The following is a 27,165-nucleotide window of genomic DNA, read 5'->3' as shown; positions in this document are numbered from 1 at the left end:
GAAAGCATCTTGATCACCTACTGACAGATCTCTTTGCATTAGTCTAGTGAAACAGGAAGGAAAACCAGAGTACAAGAGAATGAAAAGCAGGTAGCACAAATCAGGAATCTCTGCCAGACCAGTGCATAGCATGAGCTGCCTTTGTTCCCTGCTGTGTACTGAAAAAGTTCAAGTATTTAAATATTCCTGATAAATACTTAAAATAGGAAAGTTCTGCTTTTCAGTCTCTTGCTTCCCTTGAGTTGCTGGAATTGCCTTATTTGGCCACCTGCCCCTTTTTGGAGAGGGGTTTTTATGCTATATCTCATTCTGTCAAAGTGTGTGGCCTGTGTATACCAGGCATGTATTGTTACTTACACTTTCTTGGACTATGGGATGAGACTGGAATGCTGCAGAACTTGTCCAGAAGCTGAGAGGACTTAAGGTGGATGCTGCACTGTCCATTCTGCATAGTTTTGTTCTAGATGTGTGTGTATGACACCATACATGCTGTGTCTTCTGACTCTCTTATGCTTTTTTTCTAACAGTGTGTGATCCTGTGCCATGGAGCTCGAATAGGATTCTTTCAAGGGGACATCAGGCTACTTATGGATGACCTAAAAACACTGCAGCCAACTGTGTTTCCTGTAGTACCAAGGCTGCTGAACAGAATGTTTGATAAGGTAAGACTACTGGCCTGTGTTTAGAGCTGCACAGAGGTTTTAAGAGGCTTTGCAAAGTCTGTGCTGACATGGTAGGAGGAACTCTTGTGCTCTGGATGTGAAATCAGCATGCCAGCAATTTGGTGTATCTCTTCTAAAACAGAGCTGAGTACAGTGAATAGTACTGGCTGTATCAAACCACTTTTCAACACTGGTGTTTGCTGCTGGGAAGGCTGACTAGGGGACTTAGTTCTCTCTAGCTTGATTAATGACTTAAATGACTTGCTCAGAGTAAAACAGTAAGTCCAGTCTACAACACGAGCTTGAGGCTTAGCATCTGCATGCCACGCTTTTAGCATCTGACTCATGGAGTGGAATTTGCAAACCAAGGTCAGGTGTTTGCATGGACACAGACAAGTTTCCTACACAGCAGCCAGCATGTTCTAACAGGGAGAACTATACACCAGCCAGTCCTGAGTGCTGCAGAGAGGGTGTGTCAGCAGCCCTAGTCCACTGTGCCTGCTGCTTCCCCTCTTAGGGTCATCTGAGGTGGGAATTCAGAAGTAGATTCTTTCTTGAACTTAAGATTTTAATCATATTTTTGTATGTGGATGACTGACACTCTGCAGGGTACAGTCAAAGGAGTTGAAGGCTAGAACAAGAAATCCTGTGAATGCTGAAGAAATGACAGATGTGTCTGTGCTGTCTTAGCTAAGACACATTGCCCTAATCATGAGACTAGAGGAACAGCAAGTAATACAAGGTTCTCTTCAGCCCCAGGAACAAATAGTGCAACTCAGATAAATTTGGAGGGAAGAACATTCTGAGCTCTGTCTATAGTGCTTAAAACTTAGACCCTTATTCTGCTTGTGCATTCTGTACTGGAGTTTGAGAAACAGAGCCAAAGCCTGGGACTCTCCTCTTCCATGATGTCATCTTGTTTTGTTGACTCTGGTGCCCAGAGGCTTTCATGCTTCCATGGCATTGTTTCAACCTCACCCAGCCTTGCAGTAACCTAGTATGTGAAGTGGGGAATGGGGCAAGGGAGGTGGCTAATGCTGAAGAGCTGCTGGGTCTGTTTTTCCAAGTGAATATACTGATCTATGCTCTGACTTGTAGCGAGCAACCAGAAGCAGCCTTTGAAAAGTGATCTAAAAAGCAAGTTTATATACGCAACACAGATCTTTCTGGTATTTCTGAAGGGACCTGCACCCCCTCAGAAAACCCTGTGTTACTTCATGTATCACACTGTGGCCTTTAGAGTATGCTGAGGTTTACATTTAATTTGACTTTTGATCCACCTGGAGTAGAAAACTGCAGCATCTGCTTTCATTTATACATTTTAATGAAGAAACCATACATTGAAAAAAGCGTCTCACCAGTGCATGGGAAACAACAATTAAGTGGTGTTAACTAACAATTAGTTAAGCCTTGAACTGAGGTAGAGGCCAAAGTCAAAATACTTGTGTTGCTTACCAGAATTAAGATGTTTCCAATAAAGATCGTTTAATTTATTTGTCTCTCACTGTTAAGAGTCTCCCTTTCTTAGAGAAATATGCATAGAGTGGTAATCTGTGAGGCTTCTAACCACAGACTGTCTGTCTTTGATAGATTTTTGGACAGGCAGATACTTCATTGAAGAGGTGGATGCTGGATTTTGCTTCCAAGAGGAAAGAAGCAGAACTCAGAAGTGGTATAGTTAGAAATAACAGCTTCTGGGATAAAGTCATCTTCCGCAAGATACAGGTAAGCTTGGAAGCCTTGGTCTGAGAGCCTTTGTATGGTGGATATTGGGCTGTTCTATTGTTTGCTTGTGATTATTTTCAGAATAGAGCTTCAAATGTGCTTTCTGTGTCACAGAGCAGTGGTTTGACATGTTTTCAGTACTGGAAGCATGAAGCATCACTATGTATCTTACCTATGTGCTAGCTTATAGGCATCAGGTGGCAGTTGCTGAGGCTTGTATGAATGGTGTGGCTCTCAGCACTGACTACAGACTGCCTGGCTACTCAGAATAACCCCCCAAACTGTCTTATTCCCAGCTTTGTCTTTCAATTCCCTTTGTAATAACAGCAAACTATTAAGGAGGTTTTTCTAAACCAGTCTGGTGCTCCTCTCACCATTCCAAAAGCCAGCACTGTCCTTCTGAAGGTGGAATGCTGAATGTGACTCGGTGCCACCTGCAGCCCTTGCAGGCTCCTCGCTGTTGGTCACTAGCAAGCTGTGCCTGGTGCTGTATCTGGCACCCGCTTGCTACAGCCCTAACCTTGGTTGTACAGCATGCCCCTGTGGTTGCTTTTTATAGCACTCAGGACGTAGGAGAAGCTGATAGAAGGTAGCTAAAAATAGCCACTGCTCTAAGGCCGTGACTTAGGTTTTGGCTGAGTGTGCATAGTCTTTGTAGATACTGTATGTTTGAGATACTGTTTCTTCCAGCCGTTAATGAAACACTGCAAGACAGCTTGTGATAGGAGACTGAACTTTGATCTCTAACGTTTGTGGGTGGCACTGTAGGTGACCAGTGGCTGAGGGTGGGATGGAAAAAGGCTCTGGAAACTTCTCTAAATTGCTTTTGGTGTCCACAGTATCTTGTGTCTGTTGTAGGCAAGCTTGGGAGGAAAAGTAAGGCTCATGGTCACAGGAGCAGCACCAGTGTCTGCAAGTGTACTGACCTTCTTGAGAACAGCTCTTGGCTGTCAGGTGAGTTTCCTGGCCTTAATCCTAACCCATAAAGATTGTAGTACCTCACTCCATCTTTGATGCTTAGAGCACCTCTGGTTGTCTGATTAAATGGTTAGCTCTTTCTGGCATTCTCCCTGGAGACTACATGAGTTTGTACTCCTTTGCAGAGTTTCTCTCTGTCCCCTGAGATTTCTGTATTCATCCCAAAGTCTTTATTACAACTTGAAGTAACCAGCGTCACTCTCTGAAGGGGAAGATCTTGGAGGACTGCTGAAAGCAATAATTAATGTTCTTGGATTATGTTTCTGGGGCATCCCTTACAGAAAGATTTATAACTACTGTAAAAATCTAATCAATGTGGGGATGTTGTAGTGGTGTTGGTTTGAAGACAAGACTGGGGAGAATCAGAGTGCACACACTGCATTATCTTCAGAGCCTCTTAAAGTGTATGCTTTTTGAGTTAAAATCTCAATAGCAGTAGCACAGGATGGAACAAATGTGCTGAAACATATTGCAAGGACAGAAATCACAAACTACACTCCAAAATGTGAGGCCTCTGACTTACTGCGTTCTTCATTGCTGCACCAGCACACTACTGCATTCTGCATAGAAAAGGGAAGCTTCTCTTGTATTTCATCTTGTCTGGGATGGGGCATAGGGATTCTTTTTGTGGTTGTCTTGGACACACCTGTCCTTAAATGATGTGAATGAAGTCATTGCTAGTGCTGCTGTTCTTAGTTTCCTCCTCTTGCTCCCTTGGTTGCTTTGTTTTGATCTATTCAGGCGCGTGAATGTGAAACTGAGTAAATATGGGAACCAAAGGTAGTATATTAGCACTCAAAACTGTATTGTGTAATGTAGTGATAATCCTTTCAGAAGATGGTGGGGATTTTGCTAAGCTCAACTTTGAACAGCTAGAAAAAGAAGCATAATACTTAATTTTAATGAAGAAACTACATTGAAGAGTAAGATTTTGAAGTAATCTTTGTTTTATGTCCTAGTTCTATGAAGGCTATGGACAGACTGAGTGCACAGCTGGATGCTCCCTGTCACTGCCTGGTGACTGGACAGCAGGTATGGTGTTTAATGGTCTGTCTGCCTGCCTGTTAAATTTCAGGATGCTGTGGAGTTCACTGATCACATTAGTCTTCAGTGCACTTATGAAGAGGAAAAAAGCCTGGATCTCATGTTTCCAAGTGAACTAACATGTTTTGAAAGGATCTCTTGAAGCTTCTACCCCTAAATAGCTAGGACTATTCAGTAATCCAAACTTTTAATGTCCTTCTAAGCTGAAGTGGATTTAGGAGAGGGGAGGTCGTGGTACCAACCCTTGTAATTACCCAGTAGATTCCTAATATGTAAATCAATGGTGCTGGAAACTTAAGTGGCATTTTTTAGTGTTGGAACAACCAACTTGTATTTCCATCAGCTGTTACATCTCTAGCTCCCTAACTGAAATAATACTGATTAATTGATACTATGGTGGAACTTTGGTACTTGGACATGTCCACAGAGTGAGGATCCTGATTATAAGAAAAAGCCTGAATATGTGATTGTTCTCTAAATTCTAGGAATACCTGAGAAAGTCCCTGCAAGTTTAAGCTATTACTGTACTAGTATTGGTGTCTTATACTACCAGAAACCAGTTTTCCATCTCTGGCTTCCTGTTTCAAGAACCTGACTAAAAAAGCTGTTCTGGCTCTTGAATTCTTGCTCTACTTAATAGGTCACGTTGGAGCACCCATGCCATGCAGCATCATCAAGCTTGTTGATGTACAAGAAATGAATTACTTGGCTGCCAAAGGAGAGGGTGAGGTAAGTTAATTTTGAAAGGTCAATATGAGCCTGTTGTGAAGTCCTGGAAAATGGCTTTTGCTCCTGAAGTAACTAGCTGAGTTTCCTGAAAGTGCTAAATGTGGCCTGCTACCTAAAATTGGACACCTGCCTTGCCTGTGTGGCAGCTAATGATTTGCAGAAGCAAGCCTGAAAGCAGTGTATCAGAGGGGAGAGAAAGCAGCTTACTGCAGGATAGTAAAGCACCGTGGAGGTACGGTTGTGTGATCAGTGTGCCATCCTCCAGCTGCGGGGTGGTCAGGGAACTTGCTGTGGCATGCTGCATGCTAGTTACTTTGTACTGCAGTCATTCTTCAGTCAGATACTAGCAGAGAGGGCTTCCCTGCCCCCACCACGTGCTGGAGAACAGCTGATGTAAGTAGCTCCTTACCCAGCTTGTGATGTGTGAGAGGAGGTAATTTTAAAGTGGCTTGAACGCTGTTAAAAGGAACGGAGATAAAATACCATAAAGGCTGCTGGTGGCTTGTGACAGCTGCCTGCAGGTTCTTCTGAGCTGTTTTCTGCAGCCTGCACACACTGAACACTGAAGCTTTACAGACTGTGCTTTGAGGACTCTGCATTATATGTTAATACTATGTGCTGTTGCCTTCTGTGTTTTTTCCTAAGTAAAATACACACAGCTTCACCTTCCTGTATATGCTTTGAATAGATGTCCATGTAGTAATTTATTTTTCCCTAAGCCCTGAAAGCAAATTAACTGTGGTCTCTTTTATATGTGTTTTGGGAGGCCTTGGGGGTGAGAAATTGATAGATACAAAGTAGCTTAAGCAAGTAACTTGTGACTGCATACAATATATTAATCACTTCTTTTGGTTGTAACTTGTATGAGACTAGAGACAAATCATTGGGCTTTAATTCCCAGAAATACTTGAGGATTTTAGTTGGGCGTGGTGGGGAAACTTAACATTGCTTTCCACTTGGATGCAGATTCTTGACCCAATCTTTAGTCTGTCAGCAATTTTTGGTTCACTTTAAAATTTGCTGTTAAAGCTTGGTCAGCTAGAGGAACTGGGTTTAAATTGTAATGAGAAACAGTTAAAGTAGTTTTAAATGTTTTGCTTGTACTTACTGTGAAAGTCTGCTGCATTAGGATTTACTTTAGACTTGAATAAATATGGTAGCCCCTTAATATATCAGGTACCATCTTAGTCTTTCAATTCTAACATCCTACGGTGAACTGTTCTGAATTTAATGACCAGGGGTTGTCCATAGCTATAGAACTGACTCTCATTATCCTTTGCCCAAAATAGATCTTCCTCCACACTGTCTGCGTGCTCTTTGGCTGGATTAAACACTTAGCAAGTCCTCCTTTCTGAGAGCAAGCTTTCAGTAGTATCTGCTCTGTCAGCCTTGCTTTTTGCTTTTGCTAGTTACCCATGTTCATGAAAAACACTTATGAATAGAGTCCCATATGCTGGTGTGCATCAGATGAGGTCTTAGTGCCAGTTCACAGGATACAGAGAGATGTTTGTGTCTGCTGGGGAAAGCTGTCAGCTGCTGCCATCCTGTGACTGCAGGAGCTGTGACACATGAAACACTTTGATCCATCAGCTTTTGACTGGGACATGTGCAGTTCTCTTACTTCTATCCTTCCACATACACTTTGTTTTATAGCAGAAACATTCCTAAAACATGGTCTTGGTTTGGTCATGAGTTTGGTAGAGGGTTATCAGAACCCTCACCAGTACTCTAATCTCCCTCCTGTTAACAACATCTCCCAGTCACTGTGGTGTAGTTCAGTGGCTTATCTGTATTCTACACTGCAGCAAGCACTGAAAATACTTGGGATGAGTTCTTCCAGTAATTGGCCTGTGAACTATATAATAAATTCTCAGACTAGGAGAAACTGCTTCTAGTGCCTGAAGATTCTTTAGCCAGTTCCTTGCCCACTTCATAACTGTACTAATCCCTGTGACTATTAACTGGCCTAATGTTTTATCAGCCCCCACTGATGAAGCCAAATGGATAATATCTTTAAACTGGATTTTCTATCCCATTCTTCTGTATAGTTCAGGACCTAGTCCAGGATCCTTCCTGCTGTCTCCAGTAATCCAGGTGTGCCATGCCACTCCTGAGCTGGTGTGATGGTTTGGATGCTTTGTTGTTCTTGAGGACTCTTTCAAGGATTTCTGGACTCCTGATTCCCAAAGTGGTGTGCAGTGGGCATCATTAAGTTTTGCTTCAATCTGGTTTATCTTTCCTATTCTCTCCTCACTTCTAAGGAGGTATTTTATCATGTTGGTCTCTAAGTCCTGTCCTGTGCCCTCTCTTCCCCACCAAAGAGAATTTACCCAGCCTTGGGTGTTACATTGAGAAGAAAATACTGAAATGTGGGATCATCTCTGGATATTTCAGGCTCTACTCCATGTTTCTGATTAATTGCTTTACTTTTTCTCTTACTGACAGGTACTCACTGAACTGTTTAACTTAGCTTGTAAGGTCTGACCTGATTCTCAGGCAACCTCTTCATATAAGCCTTTTATCCCATTGGTCCTTTACTCATACCTTACAAGAACACTTTTTTGATCCTAGTAATGCTTCTGCATCCAGTTATATCCAGATAAGTTGTTCTTGGTTTGCTACTTGGTACCCAAATCCAGACAACCTTCAATTTAAAGAAGTTGCAGGATTCCTTTATAAAGAAGTCCTTTGCTTTATGGAGAAGTCCCAAGTGGTCCAAGCCCTGAGTTATTAACAGTTTTACTTTTGGACAGCAAACATGTGACTTGCTTGATACACAGCTCTTCAGTCATGAGGTTTATCACAGTGCTGCTGCTTACCAAAGCTGAAATGAACACACTAACAGGCTGAGGGGTAACATTTCTGAATCCAGCAGGTTTTCTTCAGATAAAGAACTTCCTCTAAAATTCAGATTATTCACATAGCAGGTAGGAACACTGCTGCTGGACTGGAAGAGACCAGATACTTCTAATCACAGCTTTACTCCCTACAAACAGACAATGCGAGCTCTCCAGTGACCCATGAGTAGAGATTTCTGTGCTAATGCACAAACTTCATACTGCCATTTTCATTGGGGTTACTGAGAACTTGTCGTGGTTCTACCCTGGCTGAGAGCCGAGACCCACTCAGCTGCCTGCTCCTTAAAGGAAAAAAGGAGGGAGAGATGGGGGGGGTGAGGCAAGGGAAGGGAAAAGGAAGGGGCAAATAACCCCAAAACCAAAAGCCCGTGGGTTGGGATAAGGAGGGTTTACTAGAATAGCAGAAAGATACAATATAACAATGCTGACAGGACTTTAGAGCAAAAAATCTATGAAGCTGTTGCTACACAATGCATTTTCTCACCCAACCCACAGCTCAGGCCGTGCCACCCAGAGCTGTCCCAGAACCTGACCGTCCCCCAAAAGCCACGCGTCCTGGAGCCGCCCCCTCCTCCTCCCACCAGCCCCCTTTATACTGAGCAGGACGTAATGGGCATGGAATACTCTCTTTGGCCAGTTTGGGTCACCTGTCCTGGCTTCATCCCCTCCTTTCTCATGAATAGAGAGATATGAAGAGCTGAGAAAGTCCTTGACTGTCTGACAGCAACTAAAGACATCAGGGTGTTATCAGCACTGCTCTCACTTTAACACCCAAACACAGCATTCCATCCGCTGCAACAAATGAAGTTAACTCCATCCTGACCAAACCCAGGACAGAACTGCTGGAGAAAGCATTCATTTCAAACTGTGTGTGTGTTAACCTCTCATAGGAGGGTGTACTAACAAATGGCTGTTTTCAGGTGTGTGTGAAAGGGCCAAACGTGTTTCGTGGCTATTTGAAGGATCCAGAAAAAACAGCAGAAGCTCTGGACAAAGATGGCTGGCTTCATACAGGAGACATTGGGAAATGGCTACCAGTAAGTTCACTTGTAGAGCTGTGGTGTACTTGTGTAGATATTAGCAGTCATGTAATGAAATAGGAAATGTTTGGTACTGAACTCACGGAATTACAAGTTTGGAAAAGACCTTTAAGACCATCAAGCCCAGCCATTCCTGTCCTATGCTAAACCATGTCCCTCAGTACCTCATCTACCCTTTCTTTAAACACACCCAGGGATGGTGACTCAACCCCCTCCCTGGGCAGCCTGCTCCACATCCCCACAACTCTTTCAGGGAAGAACTTTTTCCTAATGTCTAATCTGAATCTGAACTCAATGCATTAGGTGAAAGAAAGACATTTTAGAGGGAGATAGTTACCACTGTTAATAAATCTGTGTGCCTGGGGCTGGAGAAGTATTAGCAGTGTCAATCCCTAGGCGTTCCCTAGTTACAGTTAGGTAGCTGCAAAGCCTGTTTTCTTCTAGCATTAGTTAGATGGCGCTCTGGCTCTAGCAGTGTGTTACTGTAGTAGCGTGGCACTCTTAAGCTGTGTAGATTGGTTTTTCACTTCAAGTGCCTCTTCTGAGTGGAAGCTCTTTCTGTCAACAGAACGGTACGTTGAAGATCATTGACCGTAAAAAACACATCTTCAAACTAGCCCAGGGAGAATACATCGCACCAGAGAAAATAGAGAACATCTATCTGAGATGTGAAGCACTTGCCCAGGTGTTTGTCCATGGAGAGAGCTTGCAGGTAAGCATTCTTCAGGAACTTAAAAAGTGAATGCAAAAGAAGACTGCAGAAAAGAGTCTTCTATTCCTCCATCCCCTCCACTCCACAAATTTTAGGACTGGAATCTTAAATTTTTTAACACTACATATTTTGATTCTGACTGTACTTACAACTCTAGCAGTTGTTTACCATGCTTCTGGATTTGGTTCCAGACCAGGTAGAGGAGCTGGGTTAATTTAACTGGATATTAATGATTGATGTAAGTTGCTAACAGTGTGCAGGGAAAAAAAAAACAAAACCCACAAGTTGTCCAGGTCTTTGCAAGTATAAATGGAAATGTGGTTTGTAACAAGAGTATTTCTCTGAAGTACAAGCTTCTGAACTCCATTCCTCTGTTCAGTAGCAGAAAGCTGCTGACTTTACAGCAGGATCAGAAATGTCTGAACACTAACACTGACTAGTAAGAAATATGTAAGAACTAATGTGTTGACTTCTAAAGAAAAAAAGTAACAGAAATTCCTGTTTTAGGCTTTCTTAGTAGCTGTTGTGGTACCTGATCCTGAGACTTTGCACAGCTGGGCTAAGAAAAAGGGATTTGAAGGCTCATATGAAGAGCTATGCAGAAACAAGGTGAGCTGTATCTAACTAAACAGCTAGTTGTTCTGCATCATCTCTTTTTTTTGCAAGCTATAAATTATATTATTGTATTCCTGTATCCACAGGACCTAAAAAAACACATTCTGGAAGACATGGTGAGGATTGGGAAAGAATCTGGTTTGAAATCATTTGAACAGGTAAGATGCTTGTGGGGGCTCCACACCTAATCCTCTAAACTTCTCAACACCGATATAATCTGAGTCTCCAGAAACTGCTTTTTCATTTGCACCTGGAAGATATTTCAAGTGATGGGCTTTGCTATTGAAAAGGGACAGAAATCACAGCCTTGTCTATCTTAAGGAATGCAGCTTGGCTAGTAACTGGTTTTACTTTCCAGGTCAAGGACATTTTCATGCACCCTGAAATGTTTTCTATTGAAAACGGCCTGCTGACGCCCACACTGAAGGCGAAGAGACCAGAGCTGCGGAAGTATTTCCAGTCACAGATAGATGAACTCTATGCTAATGCCAAAATGTAACTGCCAGTGGAGTGAGGGAAGTGGCACGTGTCTGCTGTCTACTGTTGGCCTTCGTATCTGTAATTTGACTACAGCAAACATAGGGAAGGAAACCGTGCAATCGCTGACTTGTACGCAAATGGGTACTTTGCCATAGGAACGCTGAAGAAATGGAACACTGCCTTACTGTCAAGTTGTGTTGCATACTGTTTTTATGGTCACCTACAATTTCCAAAAAGAGCCTTAACTATAAATGGTAACTATATATGTAAGTTATTTAAGACTTCCTTGGCCAAAAATGGGACTGTCCTTCACCAAGGAGCTAAGGTTTTTCTTATTGCCAGCATGTTTGCTGTTCGCAGTTGTCAGTTCCACAAAGGATTTGGCAGGTTTGAAAATGCCTCTCAGTATCTTGCATCCTCAGAAAGATTCCTTAATCTGTTCAAAAAAAACCAAACCCAAACAAGCACCAAACCCAGCCCTGACAGGTTTTTAGCTGGTATCATGTCTTGCATAATACTAACTGGGGTGAGGCATCTGAGTGTGTTTTGTCTCCCTCCTATATTCAGCCAGTTCTGAAGTGTACTTTTATAAGGTAGATGCCAGAATTCCACACGAAGGAGACTGGTGAATACGAGTTCTGCAAGGGTAAGTCCTGCATCTGGCAGTTCTGCACTAGAAGTGTGGATGCAGTTAACTCAGCAAATGTAGCCTTCGCTACGTTAACACAAATCCAGAGCAATGCCAGCCCTGTAAATGAAGAGATCCTAACTCTGGCAAGGAATCTAGAGACCTAAAACCAAAACCATGCTGGAGGCTGGGCTATGCTAACAGCCAGGTAAACACTGCACCCCTACTAGCCACTTGTTTACCTGTAATGAGTATGTATTTAACATGTGTTTTTAAAACATGTGCCAGATCCTCTCTAAGCAGAAGAGCTTCTGACATAACCTCTCAGTTTTCTGTGCTTTATGTATGAGCCACTGAGTATTCTTCACTGAATAGCAGAATAGGTCAGGTAGAATGGGGTTTTTTTTGCCTGATGCTTTGCAGCAATTGGAAGTATTTATATATACCAACAGAACTGTGTGTTGGCATGGGATGGGTATTTGTTCAGGGATAAAAACCTAATTCCCAGTTAAATTACAAAGTTAACTAGTTACCTTTTGTTTGATAAATCAGCAGAAATAAGCCTTATTACAGCATAAGTCTTTTGCTATCCTTAACGGAGTTGGTTTTGCATTAGCATTCATTGCTGTTTTTTGAAAACATGGATATATGTAAAATACAAGCACAACAAGGTTTGCACTAAGATTTGTGTGTGATTGTAATGCACTACTCTGTAGCATAATTTCATACATGTGTGCAATTAAGGTACACAAATCTGAGTCGACTGGTTAGAGCAGTAGTTTGTTACATTGGAATTCAAATGTTTGCTCAGTGTTGGCTATTTCTATGTTTTATAAAACCAAAACAATTTTCAAAACCAATGAAGGAAACCAAAATAAATATTTCTGCATTTCAACTCAGTGAAGTCTTTGTTTATATGTCTTGGGCTGCATCAAGAACAGCGTGGCCAGCAAGTCCAGGGAGGGGATTCTGCCCCTCTGCTTTCATGAGACCCCCACCTGCAGTGCTGCATCCAGCTCTAGGGTCCCCAGTACAGGAAAGATGCAGAGCTGTTGGAGTGAGTCCAGAGGAGGACACAAAGGTGATTGGGGGCTGGAGCACCTCTCCTGTGAAGACAGGCTGGGAGAGTTGGGCTGGTTCAGCCTTCAGAAGAGAAGGCTCTGGTGGCACCTAATTGTGGTGTACCGATACTTAAAGGGGCCCTACAGGGAAGTGGGAGAGGGACTGTTCACCGGGGGGTGCAGTGGCAGGACAAGGAGCAATGGGCTTCAAGCTGACAAGAGGGCAGGGTTAGACACCAGGAAGAAATTCTTTACTATGAGGGTGGTGGTGAGGCACTGGCACAGGGTGCCCAGAGAGGCTAGGGAAGCCCCATACTGTAGGGGGTTGGATGGGGCCTTGGGCACCCTGGTCTGGTGGCAGGGGGGTTTACTAGATGATCTTTGAGATCTCTTCCAACCCAAAGCATTCTGATTGCTAATTCTGACAAGCTTTGAGACTCCACTGCTACAGCCAAGCTAAACAGCAGATCAGTGCTGCATGTGACACATTACTTCTGAGAAGCAACTTTCTGCTTTTGCCTGATACTTACAAGTCTGTGGCTAATCCATCTTAGCCAGGGATGCTGTTGTATGGCACTTGCTTTTTCAGTATTCGTAAACAAAAATCTTTACTCTGCCTTCAGTACTGTTCTTCAACTTTTGAGTGAAATCTGGGCTTCTCAAACTTACCCTGCTTTTGAGTGGTGGTGGCTGTCCTTCCTCTTCTGTTGTTCCTCCACCCCCTTATACCATGCATCTGGCTTTAGTCAGGCGTATCAGTAAATAGTGGCTTGGTGGTGATGCTTTTTGACGTTACTGTGAAACAACCCCACTTCTGTTCCTAGTCAAGTGACCTTTGCATGTTCCTTTTTAAACTTCTTCCCTACTGCTGGAGCTCTAAACCAAACTTTTGTGACCACACACAAGCTGTTTGGAAAGACTAAGTGTCACCCCACCTTCTCCTACAGGAGATGGTTGAGAGCTCCATCTAAGGTTTATGTTCTTACACGTCCCATCAAAGGTGGCTCCCTGGAGGAGCTGTTTATCACTACAGAAACAAAACTGCAGCTGTAGTCTGTTCTGCAGGAACTGCTCCATGGGGCTGGATACTACAGCCAGCAAACTAGAAGTAGAGAGACCACTCTCAGGGCAATTTCCCTGTGTTTTGGCTGGATTGGTTGAGGAAAAGGGAGCCGGGGGGGGGGGGGGGGGAGAAGCCAGGAGAACACCCTCTACCTGCAGTTGATCTGTTACATGATAAAGGGACTTTAGTTGACAAATTGCTAAATGTTGTATTAACCATTACATTGCTGTGCAACTGTGAGAGGTCTGGAATTGTGAGCTTTCCAGATGAAGCCTGCCTGCTTTGCTTTCAGCATGCCGTTATTGCAGCTGCTCTTTAAAAGCAGTGCTGGGTCAAGGGAACTGCTGTGTGGCTGAGACCTGGTCAGGTTACTGCTAACTGAAGCGACCCTGGTCGCTTGTTTCTCGAGGCGGGCAGAGGTGAGGCAAACACCGCCTCGGCCAGCTGAGGGACTGCCACCCCTACACAGCGTCTATCTGGGGCGTGCCTGGGACAGAGGGGGGGGCTTGGCCGGTGGGAAGGAGGGGTCAGCAGAGCCCTGTCAGGTGACCTGTACTGGAGCGCCAAGTCCAGGACTCTCCTCCTTCACCTCCTCAAAAACGCAAGAGAAAAAGGCAGCTGGGCGCTGTCGCTACCCCCGCCGCAAGCGCTCTCGCCCCAAAGGCTGCCGCTGCCCGCCTGGTGCTGCCCCGGGAACGGGAGCCTGCGCGGGGGGAGCCGCCCTCCCGCACCCCGGCCTCTCCTCGGTCTCTCTCCCACGACTACAGCTGCGACCCCCGCCCCGGTCCCCGGGGCCGGGTGCGCGCCAGGGCTGGGGGCGGGAGGGGCCGGTGATGAAGCGACACAGCCTGAGCCTCCGCCGCCCCCTCGGTTTCCCCTTCCGGCGCTGCGCCGGCTCGTCGCGCCTCCTCTTCCCGCCTCCCCACCCGCCTTCCCGCCGGCTGTGCGGCCGGTTTGAATCGCGGCGGGAAAGGCGGCGCTGCTGCCGGCGGATGGGCCCCCTGAGGCAGCCGGGCCGGGTCCTCTGAGGGGCGGCGGTGTCTGCGGGGACCCCGCGCTGGGCGGCGGCTGTTGGGCGGCGCGAAGCGGAGCGGGGAGCCCGGTGAGGCCGCCGCCCGCCTCTTCTCCTCCCAGGCCCGGCCCTGCCCGCATTTGTGTCCCTCCGGAGTGCAGAGGCCTGGAGCTGCAGCCGTGAAGAAGCGGTGCTAAGAGAGGGCTTCTTACCACGGGCGGGGTGCTGCTGACCCCTGAGTGCTGCGGCGGGCGCCGGGCTGATCTGACGGGCTGAGTTTTGCCACAAAACACGTCGAATTAACAGAGGTTTCCTGTTCCGCCCCAGGTATTGAGGCGGAGAAGGCCGGTCGGTGTAGGGACAGCGGTTCAGTAACCCTGTCCTGAGCAGTGACATGCCCTCAAAGAAGAAAACGAAGAGGAATCACCTGGGAGGTAAATTCAAGGTAAGTTTTGCTCGTTTAAAACAAGAAGTGGTGTTTCACGGTGCCTCCCCGACATCGGCTCTGGCTGCAGATGCGTGGGCGCTGACGCGGGGTTTGCTGGCACCGCCGTGCGGCCGGGTTTGGGGTGCCTGGGCTTTTTATACTGTTTGTCTTGCTTTGTGTTGTTTTAGGGTTGTTTTCCTTTTGAGGGTAGGTACATCAAGGGGCAGAACGGGCCTTTTGGCTCTCAAACAGCCAAAAGCTTTGAAAGCAGCCCTGTAAAACTACAGAGAGTAGTTGACGTGCCTGTGCTCCCAGCTGTAGCACAGCCCCTGTTGCCGTGTGCTAGTAGTAAAACTAAAAGCTCAGGGAGTCGGTGCTCTCTTCTCACAATTCCCTTTCCACGCCTGGACACCAACGAGCAAGGGGGTTGGCTCCCGTGCTTAGGGCGTGAATGACATGTCGACAAATACTTCATAAACTGCTGCCATTCTCTGCTGCCCTTCTGCTTTACAGAAGTGTCTGCATAGTCCTTATTAAATTCCACCTTTTATAAGAAGCTACACTTAGCTGTTCGTTGTTTTTTTTAAAGTGAGAGCCATTAAATTGGACAAGGACGGAAATTCATTGAGCATAGAGATGATAGAAGAAATGTTTCAATACCTGAAAAGGAAAAGGCTGCAGACTGTAGAAAATAGGTATTAGAGTGTTATAAGATTTCTGAACTTGTGCACTTATTTTTAGTAGACAAAGGTGGTGCTATCGGGTAGTATCAAATAGTAGGCTATGTAGGCCTTAAAACCCAGCCTGATTTAAGAAATAAACATGCTTCAAATAGTTTGTGCCTTAGTAGTCACTATCATCCAGGTTAAGTGTTTATTTCTAGTCAGACCTTCTTGAAATTCATTGTCGTGTTTAATCTGTTTTACACACAAAAAGCTGGGTGAAGTAGCTATTGATGTCGTACCCGTCCAGGAACACAAAGCCAGCTCTCATCCTCCTCGGAGATCGATTTCGCTTGAGGACCCAGATGTCTCCAGGATATTGAAGGTAGCAGAACAAAATGAACTTGAGGAGCTTGATGACTCATTCGGTTAGTATCGGCTGCAGTGCCATTTAATGTGTGGTTTTCATGAACAGAACACATGGGCAAAATATTTCAATGATTCCCTAGGAAAATGGATTGTTTCTTTGCCAGAGAAATTTATGGGCAGGAGAGAGAGAGAGGTATTTTTGAGGGTGTATTTGGTTTGCATGGCAAGGTTTTGGTAGTGGGGGGGCTACAGGAGGGGCTTCTGCAAGAAGCTCCTGGCAGTTTCTCCCATGTCCCACAGAGCGGATGCCATCTGGCTCCAAGATGGACCTGCTACTGGTCAAGGCTGAGCTCATCAGCACCAGTGGTAGTGCCTTGGGGATAACAGTTAAGAAGGGGGAAAACTGTACAATATCAGGAGCAATAGAAGCCAGAGAGAGGAGCGAGAGGATGTGAGAGGAACAGCTCTGCAGAAGCCCAGGTCAGTAAAAGAGGAGGAGCCAAAGGTGCTCCAGGTGTTGGAGCAGAGTTTCCCTGCAGTCCGTGAGGAAGACCATGGTGAGGTGACCATGATGGTTTAGTTTTATTTCTCATTACTCTCTTCTGCTTTGTAATAAATGAAATTAATTTTCCCCCATCTGAGTCTGTTTTACCCATGATGCTAACTGGTGAGTGAACTCTCTCTGCTCTTATCCCAACCCAGGAGCCTTTCCCTCTACCTTCTGTCCCCCGTCCAGCTGAGGTGGGGAGTGACAGAGTGGCTTTGGTGGGCACCTAGCTTCCAAACACCACCTGGCCCCTAATATTGGCAGAGTAATATTTTAGGAAGCCATGAGAATAACAAGAGAATATGAGCAAGTAGAAGTCGATGGGAAAATACCATCAATTCAAGTCTTGCTGTCGGCATGGTGGAATTTGGGCAATATAACATGGCACTTGTATAGGAATTGGTGTTCTGAAAGGAAAGCTCAGTGCCTTAAGTTACTCTTATTTAATTACACAAATTATGAAGTGAAAATTTTGCTGGTGTAGGAGTATGCACAGCAGCAAACTTAAATGTCCACAGGGGATGTTGTTCTAATTAAGTAAAATAATATACAAACATAGGGTTTCGTGCTCCATGTGGGAGTTGTGCAGTGAGTCTCCAGTATACTGGAAGAGACCTGACTTAGATGGAATAGGTGGCCCTGTGTGAAGTCCTCTGTTATTATAGGTGTGTGTATATATATCTTATATGTCAATGTCACTAAGAAAAATCCTTGAAAAACTGTGTAAAGTTGTAGAAGGAATGCAAAGAGCTGTTTGTCAGCTGTACTGTTTATTACTCTATGAAAATCACAGAAATACACGTGACTGCTAGAAACAACATTGAAAATAAGGGACAGTATGGGAAAAGGGTTGTTGTAAGGAAAAGGCTTGAAAATTAAAGACTTTTTCCTCCCTCACTTACGTGGCTTGTATTTAAAACCTATACAAAGGATGCACACTAACACTGATGTGGGATAACACTAGATTTCTGTGCTTGAAAGCAGAGTAAAACCTTAAGGTTCTTGGAGCTTTAATCAATTTTTGTAACTACCTTCAGGAATTGTACGTTTTCAAACTTTATGTAGCAGCTGTGACTGTCTTACAGCATCAAATAAAGCAGCCAAAGATCTGTATTTAAAGAAAAAACAAGGTTAAATTTAGGAAGTCATTGTTTAAATGTATGTGAGGTTGATGGGTGCCAATACCAAAGAGAGACTTTAAATAAACTGTGTAAAATGTTTTGCTTGCTAGACACGTACATGCTGAGCTGCCGTGGATTGGCAGCTTTGGATTCAGTTTGCAAAGGAATAGCAGGTGGATTGAGTAAGGAAATGGTGAAGCTTTTAACTTTTTACATATATATATATTTCCTAATCCTGAAATAGTGTTTTTAATGGGATTTCCTTGGGAAAACCAGAAAAATACCAACTAAATGCTTAATGGCAGGCAGTGCTGGTGTGTCCATGCTCTCTGCCTGAACGGATGGGAACAGTTCTCACGTGGCTTATTTTCTGTTCCTTACAGAATACCCCTTGCACAGCACGGCCGTGGATGCTTATGGAGAGGAACAAAGTCAGTCACCTGGTCATGTTTCAGCTCCCCAGGGGAGAAACACAGAAAGGTCTGGTGAAATAAATGTTTGCCAGGGTTTAATTTAACCTTTAGGGTTTTTTTTTGTTTTAGATTTAATGGGGGAAATGTTGTGTTTGTCAAGCTTCCCTAGTTGCTTTTTGAACAGCTGCTTTAACCTTTCCCAGATGAGAAACCAAAAGAGTGAGGTGGAGGGATGTAGGAAAAGAAAGGAAGACTAAATCTGAGCCTGGCTTTTGTAAGCAGTGCATCGAGTTAAGTACTTATGGGGGGGGTTGTTATATATGGAAGGGTTTTTGAAATACTTCAGTGAGGCACTGATTAGCTCTTTAAGTGAGGGTGTCTTTAAAGTTAAAAGGTGGAAAAATTGTAAAATAGGTGGAAGCCAGTTAAATTACGGATGACAAAATTATTTTAAAGTATTTTAATACAAAATTTGGTATATTTCTCATTTATTAAATCAGATTTGGTTTAAATCTGAACTAGTTCTTACTTGGATGACACATTAAGACAGTAATAGTGCTCATCTCCGCGTGCAGCAGGTTTACACCCGGGTGTTTCTCTTTTCCTAGTCCAAAAGCACGTGGCCCGAACGCGCCTGATGGTGCTGCTCAGAAGTTGAGCACGACTGATTCTGAGGAGGAGGAGGAGGTATGGAAGAAGTTGCAGGAGGCTGGTGTTCTCTTTAATATTAACTTATTTCATGCTGTGCCTGCGTCGGAGAGGAAAGCAAGCCCTTTCATTTGTTTCTTCGAATGTACTTAGTACTTAATTAGTCCTGGAAGTATTCCTGCTTAAAGCTAGAGTCTTCATGTCCATGGCGAATATAGTAGCCAGGCATTCCTGGGTCCCACAGCCCCATTCTCTTCCTCATTTGGGAATATGTTCTCTTTCAAATACCTTCTTTATAACAGGAATGTATTTTCTTAAAGAGTGGCATACAGAAGGGAATGTAACTCCCTCGTACGTGTTCCATACTGAAGTAAGAATGTATTTGGGACAATCAAATTTTTCATTGGCAAAGGTAATTCTGAATCTATATTAGAACTGGGCAAAACCCACTTGGGCTTGAATTAGGGCTTAGACAGCTATTGGTGTAAAATGCTTTGCTCCTGCTTAGCTTCAAGGAAGAGTCAGCGACCTGCAGACCTGGAAGAAGGTGGCTTCTGGTAAAAGGAGCTATGCAGTAGTTTGCATAAAGGCTTATTTTTTGTGTTGGGATTTATTGGAATTGTTGAAAATCGTGTGGTGAAATTCAGTACAGAGTGTTGGTCTGTCATCAGTAAGCTCTTTATATCACAGAGGGATCTGCATACTACTCAGCTCAAGGGAAAAAGGAAGCAGCCTTCAGAGAAGAACACATCAGATCCTTCTGGTAAAGTAAACTTTGCAAATCTCCCGTATAGCTTTTCCTCATTCAAGATGACTGCTTTTCTGTAACTCAGAAGGTTTTATTTTTGGTATGTAGCAACATACCACTGCTAGTAATGAGAGGGTTTAGTTTCAGTTTTGATCTGATCCTCATTAGCAGTGGTTAAACTGGGGTTCTGCTGTGCCACACAGCTCAGAACTTTAAGAGTTGGAAGGGATCATGAAAGATCACCTCGTCCAACCCCCCTGCCAGAGCAGGATCACCCAGACTAAATCCCACAGGAACACATCCAGGTGGGTTTGAATGTCTCCAGAGAAGGAAACTCCACAGCCTCTCTGGGCAGCCTGTCCCAGGGCTCTGTCACCCTCACAGGGAGAAAGTTCCTCCTTATATTCCCATGGAACCTCCTCTGCTCCAGCTGCACCCACTGCCCCTTGTCCTGTCGCTGCCATCCCTGAGCAGAGCCTGGCTCCTTCCTCCTGACTCTCACCCTTTACATATTTATAGCCATGAAGAAGGTCACCCCTCAGTCTCCTCCAAGCTGACGAGCCCCAGCTCCCTCAGCCTCTCCTCATGAGGAAGGGGTTCCACTCCCTTCATCACCTTGGTGTCCCTGCACTGGACTCTTTCAAGGAGTTCTGTGTCCTTCTTGAACCGAGGGACCCAGAACTGGACCAGATATTCCAGGTGTGGTCTCAGCAGGGCAGAGCAGAGGGGGAGAAGGACCTCTCTTGCCCTACTAACCACGGCCCTTCTCATACACCCCAGGATGCCATTGGCCTTCTCAGCCACGGGGGCACATTGCTGGCTCATGGTCACCTTGCTGTCCCCCAGCACCCCCAGGTCCCTCTCCCTACTCTGCTCTCCCACAGGCCAGTCCCCAACCTATATTGGTACCTGGGGTTGTTCTTCCCCAGATGCCAGACCCTACACTTGCCCTTGTTAAATCTCATTAAAGCTCTCCCTGCCCAGCTCTCCAGCCTGTCTGAGTCTTGCTGAATGGCAGCACAGCCCTCTGGGGTCTCAGACACCCCTCCTGGGTTTGTGTGTTCATCAGCAAACTTGCTGACTGTGCACTCTATTCCCTCACCCAGGTCATCAGTGAATGTATAGAATAGTACAGGTCCCAGTACCCACCCCTGAGGGACTCCACTGGATCCAGGCCTCCAGCTAGAACCATGATCCCCGTGGTTTGTGTCCCTGGACTTGCCTGTTGCTTCCCTGAAGGGGAAGTGTAGGTGTGTGTTATCCCTCCCTTTGGCGGGAAGTGTGGGTCCAAGGATATGGAGCTGTAAGACACTTCAGTACATCCCATGGTCTGGAAGCCTGGAGCACCAGCTGCGGGGCAGAGCTTGGAGTGCCCCTGACTTACAGCAGAGGCACAGCTGGTAGGACAAACACCAGCTTCAAGATAAGGAGCTTCAAGGCAGTGGCATTTTTTCAGCAGAGCAGAACTTTCTTCTCTGTCACTTTGCTTCCTTGGAACAGTGACCCATTGTGGTCAAGTCTTAGAGTCACATTTGGGGGTGCATAAGGAAGCATGGTTTAATTTTTTGTGGAATTGGTGAATAACACTGTTACAAAGTTTACAGAAGTAAGGCTTTTCAGGAAGTATGTGTGGCATTAATACAAAATGTATACAAAGAGGCTACAACAGCTCCTGACTCTTAGAGTAATGCAGGTTGCCCAAAGTCAGGCTGCTAGTTCTTACAGCACAAACAGCTGTATCTACAGTCTGCTGTGTAGCTGGTCAAGTCCTGAACTTCCTTGAAATGATGAAGAGTCAGTTGTATACGAAGGGTCATCCGAATTCTGAAGTGTTCCCAGATGAATATAGTTGCTTAGTCTCAGAGAGATGAAGTCATTCACATCTCCCTCTCCTCAAGTTTCATACTGAAGTACTCCTAACTTCTAGATGTTTTTTTTAATGGTGGGGACAAGAACTTCTCTGTTATTTTGGGACATGTACCACAGCCATGCAGTGCTTACCTGTGGCATCTCGTTTCAGTGGGTAGCCCCTGTTCTTTACCCATTTGGTGCCCCAAAGAGCTGAAGAGATCTCCTAGAGATATTACAGAACTGGATGTTGTTCTGGCTGAGTTTGAGGAGACAGCAGCAGATTACAGGTACATATTCTGCTTTCCTACAGCTGAACACTCCAAGTCTTCAAAACCAGATTGCCTGTGGGTGTCCAAATGGGCTGTCCTTTATGGAATGCAGTATTGCTTCATCGAACTCTGACGTTATTTCAGTGACCATTAGGTCTCTGTGACATTTTTTGTGTGTTTTTTTGTGTGTGATCTTGAGGTGGTCTCCAGGGATTTGATGTTTTTCCAACCATAAGAACAATAGATCTCAGCTGATGCTTTTCAATGTAGAAATGAAGCGCTTCCTGAAAGAAAGATCTATGGTGTCTTATACCACCAGCTGCTTAACACTGGGTTTTATTCATTACTCAAAGGAATGCTTTTTGGGTGAGGTTTCTCCTTTACTAAACCAAATGGGTTGTGTTTTGTGCCTCTGACTTCTTCAGGCAGAGCATAGAATCAGGCATTGAGCGAAGAGCTGTCAATGGCTTCTGTGCTGCTTTCAGGGACCAGATCACCAATCTTGTAAGTACACCACAAATAAAACCAATTTACAGAGCTGTGTAGTACACTGTAGTCAACCCCCCTATGCTTCTATATTGTCCTTTACACGTGTACTTTACATTATCTAATCTCCTGTTGGGACAGATATTAGGAGAAGGCAGTCTGCTCCCTGCAGGTTCTGATTCACTGCCTCTGTGCTGGCTTTAAGGAGAGCTGCCTTCACACACAGCACGTAGAAGAATCTGGAAGCATCTAATAATCCTGAGGTGCTTGGCATATCTACAGCATTGTGTAGTAAAACTGGGGAGCTGCAGAATTTGAATGAGCAAAGTTATGTCAAACACCATTAAAGTCTTGTGGACTGGAGTTTTACAAAGTTGGTGATTTGATCTTTCTAGCGCATCTCAGTCACTCCTGAGTCAGGCCTCAAATATAGTTCAGGGGAAATCATCCTTTTATTTTTATAATTAGCAGTTTGAACCTAACTGTAAAAATCTTGTTAGCTTGGAAGACTAATTACATCTAGTAAACTAAGAACTTTGGAGGAGTTAAGTACAGTGGGTAAGAATTAGAACTACAGTTCTAAGTGATTCATTAGAAGGAGCAAGTTTTAAGATTACTAGATTTATACATTTGATCTGAAGTTATAGAAAAATGATGCTAGGTAGTTACTGCACTGATTGGTACAAGACATGTTACTTGCAATAACTAGTGCATCACAACTAATTTTGTGTAACAGCTTTCCTCTGGCCTGTGAGTGAGGAAAGAATTGATACACAACTGATACCCTTGTAATCTTCCTTTCATCTGGTATGGGTTCTTTTAAATAGCTTTTTATGTTACTCTGAAGTAATTCCTGCAACTGTAATTCTTTTTAGGAGGAGAGAAATGAAATCTGGACCCACATTAAATCTGTAATTCTTCTTTTTCCCCTGTAGATAGCAGGCGTGCAGGAATTAAAGAATATGAAGAAGAAAAATGCTAAGGTAAGTACACAGCTGAAAGACATGCTGCCTCACACACAGAGGTGGCCACTGACATGTCAAAATGTTGACTAAGAAAGAAAATAATTCAGAAAAAAAGTCTATTGTGCTACAGAATCAGCTGCATGAATAGAGGACAGAGGGGGTTTTAAAGATCTGAGGAAACAGGAGAGACTGCAAACTCCATACGTATACTGCTACACTGGTGTGCAGAGAGGGAGTACATGGGGTGTGCAGGTGTCCAGGCATGTGATTACTCTTCTCTTTCATGATCACCAGGGAAGACACTGAAGAGCCACTTAAATTGTGAGGGCTGACTGCCAAGAAATATTGATGACTGCAACACCTAGGAGAGCAGCAAAGATGGTGACCCACGAGGACAGAATTGGGTTGCTTAGCTTAGAGGAGAGAAGTCATGGGGAAGTTGCATTCCCTAAATGTACAAGATTTGTGTTGGGAAGGTGGTGGTTCCTCTGTTCTTCCAGAACCAGCAGTAATTGGCTGAAAATGCCACAGGGGAATGTCAGGAGGAGGAGGAACCAGCCTAAGAGCAGCACAACAGTGCAGTGGTTTCAGCAGGAGAGGTGAATGCCCCGCAGCAGAGGTATTTGGAGCAGGGCAGGCACTGTCTGCCAGAGGCTTTCTGCCAAGATTAACCTCTTCCACACATTTTTTTGATGACAAAACAGCTTTTAATGAGTCCAGCTTATTCTGGGACATAGCAATTAATGTGCTGAACTCTTGTTAATTTGAGGTGACACAGTAAGCTACCCTGCACGTGAAATGAAACTGTTAACACACACCTACCATTCACAGCCTCTCAGAGTTAAATACCCTTATTTTGTCTCACAGAATTGTTTTAAATTTTTTTTAGATGCTAAATTTAAATTTATAATTAGTTGTTTGGTTGGTTTTTTTAAAATTGGATGTTTTGTTACAGAAAACTTAATTATCCTGAGTTCCTTACCTACGACAGTCATAATGAACATAAATTCATTACTCTTTATCAAACAGAGAAACAAAAACCTGCCAGAGCTGGTCACTTCTGTGTTCAGAATGTGACAAACTCCTTTTGTATGCTTGTAACCCCAGTGCTCCTCAAGAGAAATTTTAGATGGGAATGAGAGCTCAACTCTTTAAAGTTCTTTAAAAATGCCTGAAATAGGAATTTCAAATATGGCAGTTTTATAAGGTCTGGTGTCTTGGAATCCTCCACACTGAGAATCAGAAGCACAAAACCTCAAAGACAAAAGCCAGTAGCATTTCAGTTGTTTGTCTTTGAAGTTTCAGAAAGCATTTCAAAGACTTTCCTCACTCTGTTTCAGGTAATAACAGACATCAAAAAGAAAAGGCAGCATCTGTTGCAACTCAGAGACAAGCTAATTGGGTACGTTTCTAATGATGCACAATAACAGCCTGAAGAACTTCAGGAGTCTGGTATTTTATAGTTCAGAAGTGCAAGTGGTATTGTTTTTATTCTTCTCTTTTGATGAAATGCTGCATCTGCTGTGGATGGGTCTCTGGTTGTGCTAAAACCCAGGATAACCTCTCGTTTCTGTATTTCGTTCTTGCAAGTTCTCTTAACTAACAGGTACCTGGGGTGGTATTTCAGACCCCGTGTTCATAACCCCCCCACTGATGTTACAATTTCAAACACAAAGGTGATGAATCATGAATCTACAGAGGAAATGCAGGGGGCTCTTCTGGTTTTGAGGTGGGAAAATGTGTTTCACCTGTGCAGTTTGTCACAGGGCTGCCTCTGAATACGTGGTTTGCTTCCACCTCACGGGCCCACACAATCCCCCCTCTCTAACTTGCCATGAATCTTAAGTATCAGTTAGAGACACAATTTAGAACTTAATGTCCTTTGGAAGAACCATTAAACTGCCCCAAACCCAGATGGTTACTGGTGACAAGCTTTATACTGAAGCTGTGTGTACCATAATGTGTTGACTCCATAGGGAGCCGTGGGGTTGGGTCCATGAAGGCAGACTGAAGCCTTCCTCTGTGGCCACAACGCTTTCCTTTGCCATGCTGTGGGTAAACTTCAGTCCAAGAAATCATTCACTGCATCCCTCTATGGGTTTGAATTCCTGCACAGATTGGAACTGTCTTCAGGTTTTTAATTAGTTGAGTTTTAATCATAGAATCATAGAAGGGTTTGGGTTGGAAGGGACCTTACCGATCCAAATTCCAACCCCCTGCCATGGGCAGGGACACCACTCACTAGACCAGGCTGCCCAAGGCCTCATCCAAACTGGCTTTGAACACCTCCAGGGAGGGGGTAGCCACTGCTTCCCTGGGCACCCTGTGCCTGTGCCTCACCACCCTCACAGTGAAGAATATTTTCCTAATAGCCAATCTAAATGTACCCTCTTCCAATTTAAAACCATTCATTTGATCATTTTAAGAAAGCTTTTCTGGTGCAAGGCCATTAATGAAAATGGCTCTTGGTGGTTGGTTTTGGGGGCACTGAGTTTGTGTGATGAGCCCTCCCAGTTCACATAGGCAGAGGCGTGTGGAGTTTGTAGATCCTTCAGCATAAGCCCCGAATTGCTCAGCCCATGGCAGGTGTGTGCAGAGCAGCAGCACACCAGGAGCTTAGGAAACCTCTCTTGAAAAGCTCGAGTGCTTAAGTGGGAGGGGCTGTATTGTCAGACTCAAAGGTGGGATGTGGGAAAGAGTTGGCAGGTTTTTGTGGATTTGGAGCTGTGCTCCTGTTTAAATACTGTGCTGGTTGTTCTGATTAACCAGCGTGTTACAGTAACCTGGGCTTTGACCAACCTCTCTCCCTTACACCTTCTTTAGGGGAAATATGTTCCCAGTTACTCATGAAATAAATATCAAATAGCGTCATCAAAGCCTTGATCTTTTCCAGACCTGAAACACAAATGGTAAAACTACAAAGAGAATACACTGAGCTACAGGAAAGGCAATCTTCCTTGCAGCAAGCAACTGAATTACTGACTGATTTAAAGGAGCTACAGCAAGACTGCTTGGATTATAAATACAAAGAAAACCCAAAAGCAAAAGTGGTAGTAAGTACCTGGTCTGTGTGTTTCTCAGCTGTTCTAGATCAGAACCCTATTTTTTATTTTTTCCCCCACTGGACTGATGGGCATTTCCATTAATGATTAACTTAAATTGAATGGCAATAATTTGTTAATTGTCCTTGGGGAGGCAACTCGAGGATCATTGCTGTACTGCAGCATCTAACTCCTCATTTTGGGTCTGATGTTAGAAGCGAAAGTATTTCAGAGAGGGTTCTGCTCCCTTGCTGTCTGTGGTGAGGAATTCAGAGGAGACTTGAGGTGATGCTGCTCTGGCAGGGGGGGTTGGACTAGATGATCTCCAGAGGTCCCTTCCCACCCCCTAAAGTTCTGTGACATGGAAACATAACAGCTGGTCTCAGGTCTAAGGCTTTTATGTAAACTGAAGAAAGGTTAATAGTGAGAAACAAGTAACCAGTTTCTTGTTATGGTTCAAAGGTCGGGAGGGCTCTGGTAGGTACTGTTTAACGCAGAACAGCACCTGTATTTCATGACCAGAGTCACTTCTTCCCCTTCTACCCTGACTCAGCCAGTGGGTTTCTTCCCGTTGCCAGTGCCATGCGTAAGGGCAGCCCTGCCATTTCAGAAGAGTCTCTAATTTGGGCTGTTCTTTGCTTTTAAAAATAAAAAACCACGTTTGCACCATTTCAGATAAAAGTAAAAATCAGTACAGAGATGGAAGTGACTTTGCCAGGAGTTAAAAATGTGCCTTGTGATTTTATTTCCTTAACAACAGTACGGAACGTCCAGCCTGCCCGCTCTTCTGGTGGAGTCACGGGGGATTCTACGGGCAGAGAGACACTTCCACAACATCAACGTGAAATTGGAAGGGGCTCTGGCTGCACAAAGAGAGAAGCTGTCAGACACATGAAGTGCTCTTTAAGAGACTTTCTGACATTCATTAGAGGCAATTATTAGAGTGGATAGCGCTTGAAGATTGTTTAAATATGGAAGAGAACAGTAACAATGATTAAGTCAGTGACTTTA

The 27,165-nt window shown here is 44.4% G+C and overlaps 2 protein-coding genes across 2 annotated transcripts in view; both read left to right on the top strand.

The window, feature by feature from the left end:
• The window catches only part of ACSL1 (acyl-CoA synthetase long chain family member 1), a 40,587-nt gene extending 28,221 nt beyond the window's left edge, over nucleotides 1–12,366 (top strand). The window contains exons 12-21 of the mRNA XM_084266765.1: nucleotides 528–662; nucleotides 2,253–2,387; nucleotides 3,246–3,341; nucleotides 4,325–4,397; nucleotides 5,050–5,138; nucleotides 8,917–9,033; nucleotides 9,605–9,748; nucleotides 10,256–10,357; nucleotides 10,450–10,521; nucleotides 10,722–12,366. Coding sequence (XP_084122891.1) covers nucleotides 528–662; nucleotides 2,253–2,387; nucleotides 3,246–3,341; nucleotides 4,325–4,397; nucleotides 5,050–5,138; nucleotides 8,917–9,033; nucleotides 9,605–9,748; nucleotides 10,256–10,357; nucleotides 10,450–10,521; nucleotides 10,722–10,862 — 1,104 coding nt within the window. The 3' untranslated portion in view covers nucleotides 10,863–12,366. The remainder of the gene's footprint in view (nucleotides 1–527; nucleotides 663–2,252; nucleotides 2,388–3,245; nucleotides 3,342–4,324; nucleotides 4,398–5,049; nucleotides 5,139–8,916; nucleotides 9,034–9,604; nucleotides 9,749–10,255; nucleotides 10,358–10,449; nucleotides 10,522–10,721) is intronic.
• A 2,635-nt stretch (nucleotides 12,367–15,001) lies between these two features.
• Nucleotides 15,002–27,049, top strand: CENPU (centromere protein U; the record flags this gene model as incomplete). The annotated part of the gene is made up of 12 exons (XM_084267041.1): nucleotides 15,002–15,052; nucleotides 16,007–16,124; nucleotides 18,117–18,213; nucleotides 18,755–18,833; nucleotides 19,303–19,368; nucleotides 19,485–19,557; nucleotides 21,563–21,680; nucleotides 22,088–22,166; nucleotides 23,084–23,131; nucleotides 24,454–24,515; nucleotides 26,007–26,166; nucleotides 26,915–27,049. 12 exons carry the CDS (start codon nucleotides 15,002–15,004, stop codon nucleotides 27,047–27,049), a joined length of 1,086 nt encoding a protein of 361 aa, XP_084123167.1.
• Nucleotides 27,050–27,165: the final 116 nt, after the last annotated feature.

Source organism: Gallinula chloropus (genome assembly GCF_964237585.1).
Source record: "Gallinula chloropus genome assembly, chromosome: 7".
In the NCBI taxonomy this organism is placed as follows: domain Eukaryota; kingdom Metazoa; phylum Chordata; class Aves; order Gruiformes; family Rallidae; genus Gallinula; species Gallinula chloropus.
This window is presented reverse-complemented; position numbering and strand designations above follow the sequence as displayed.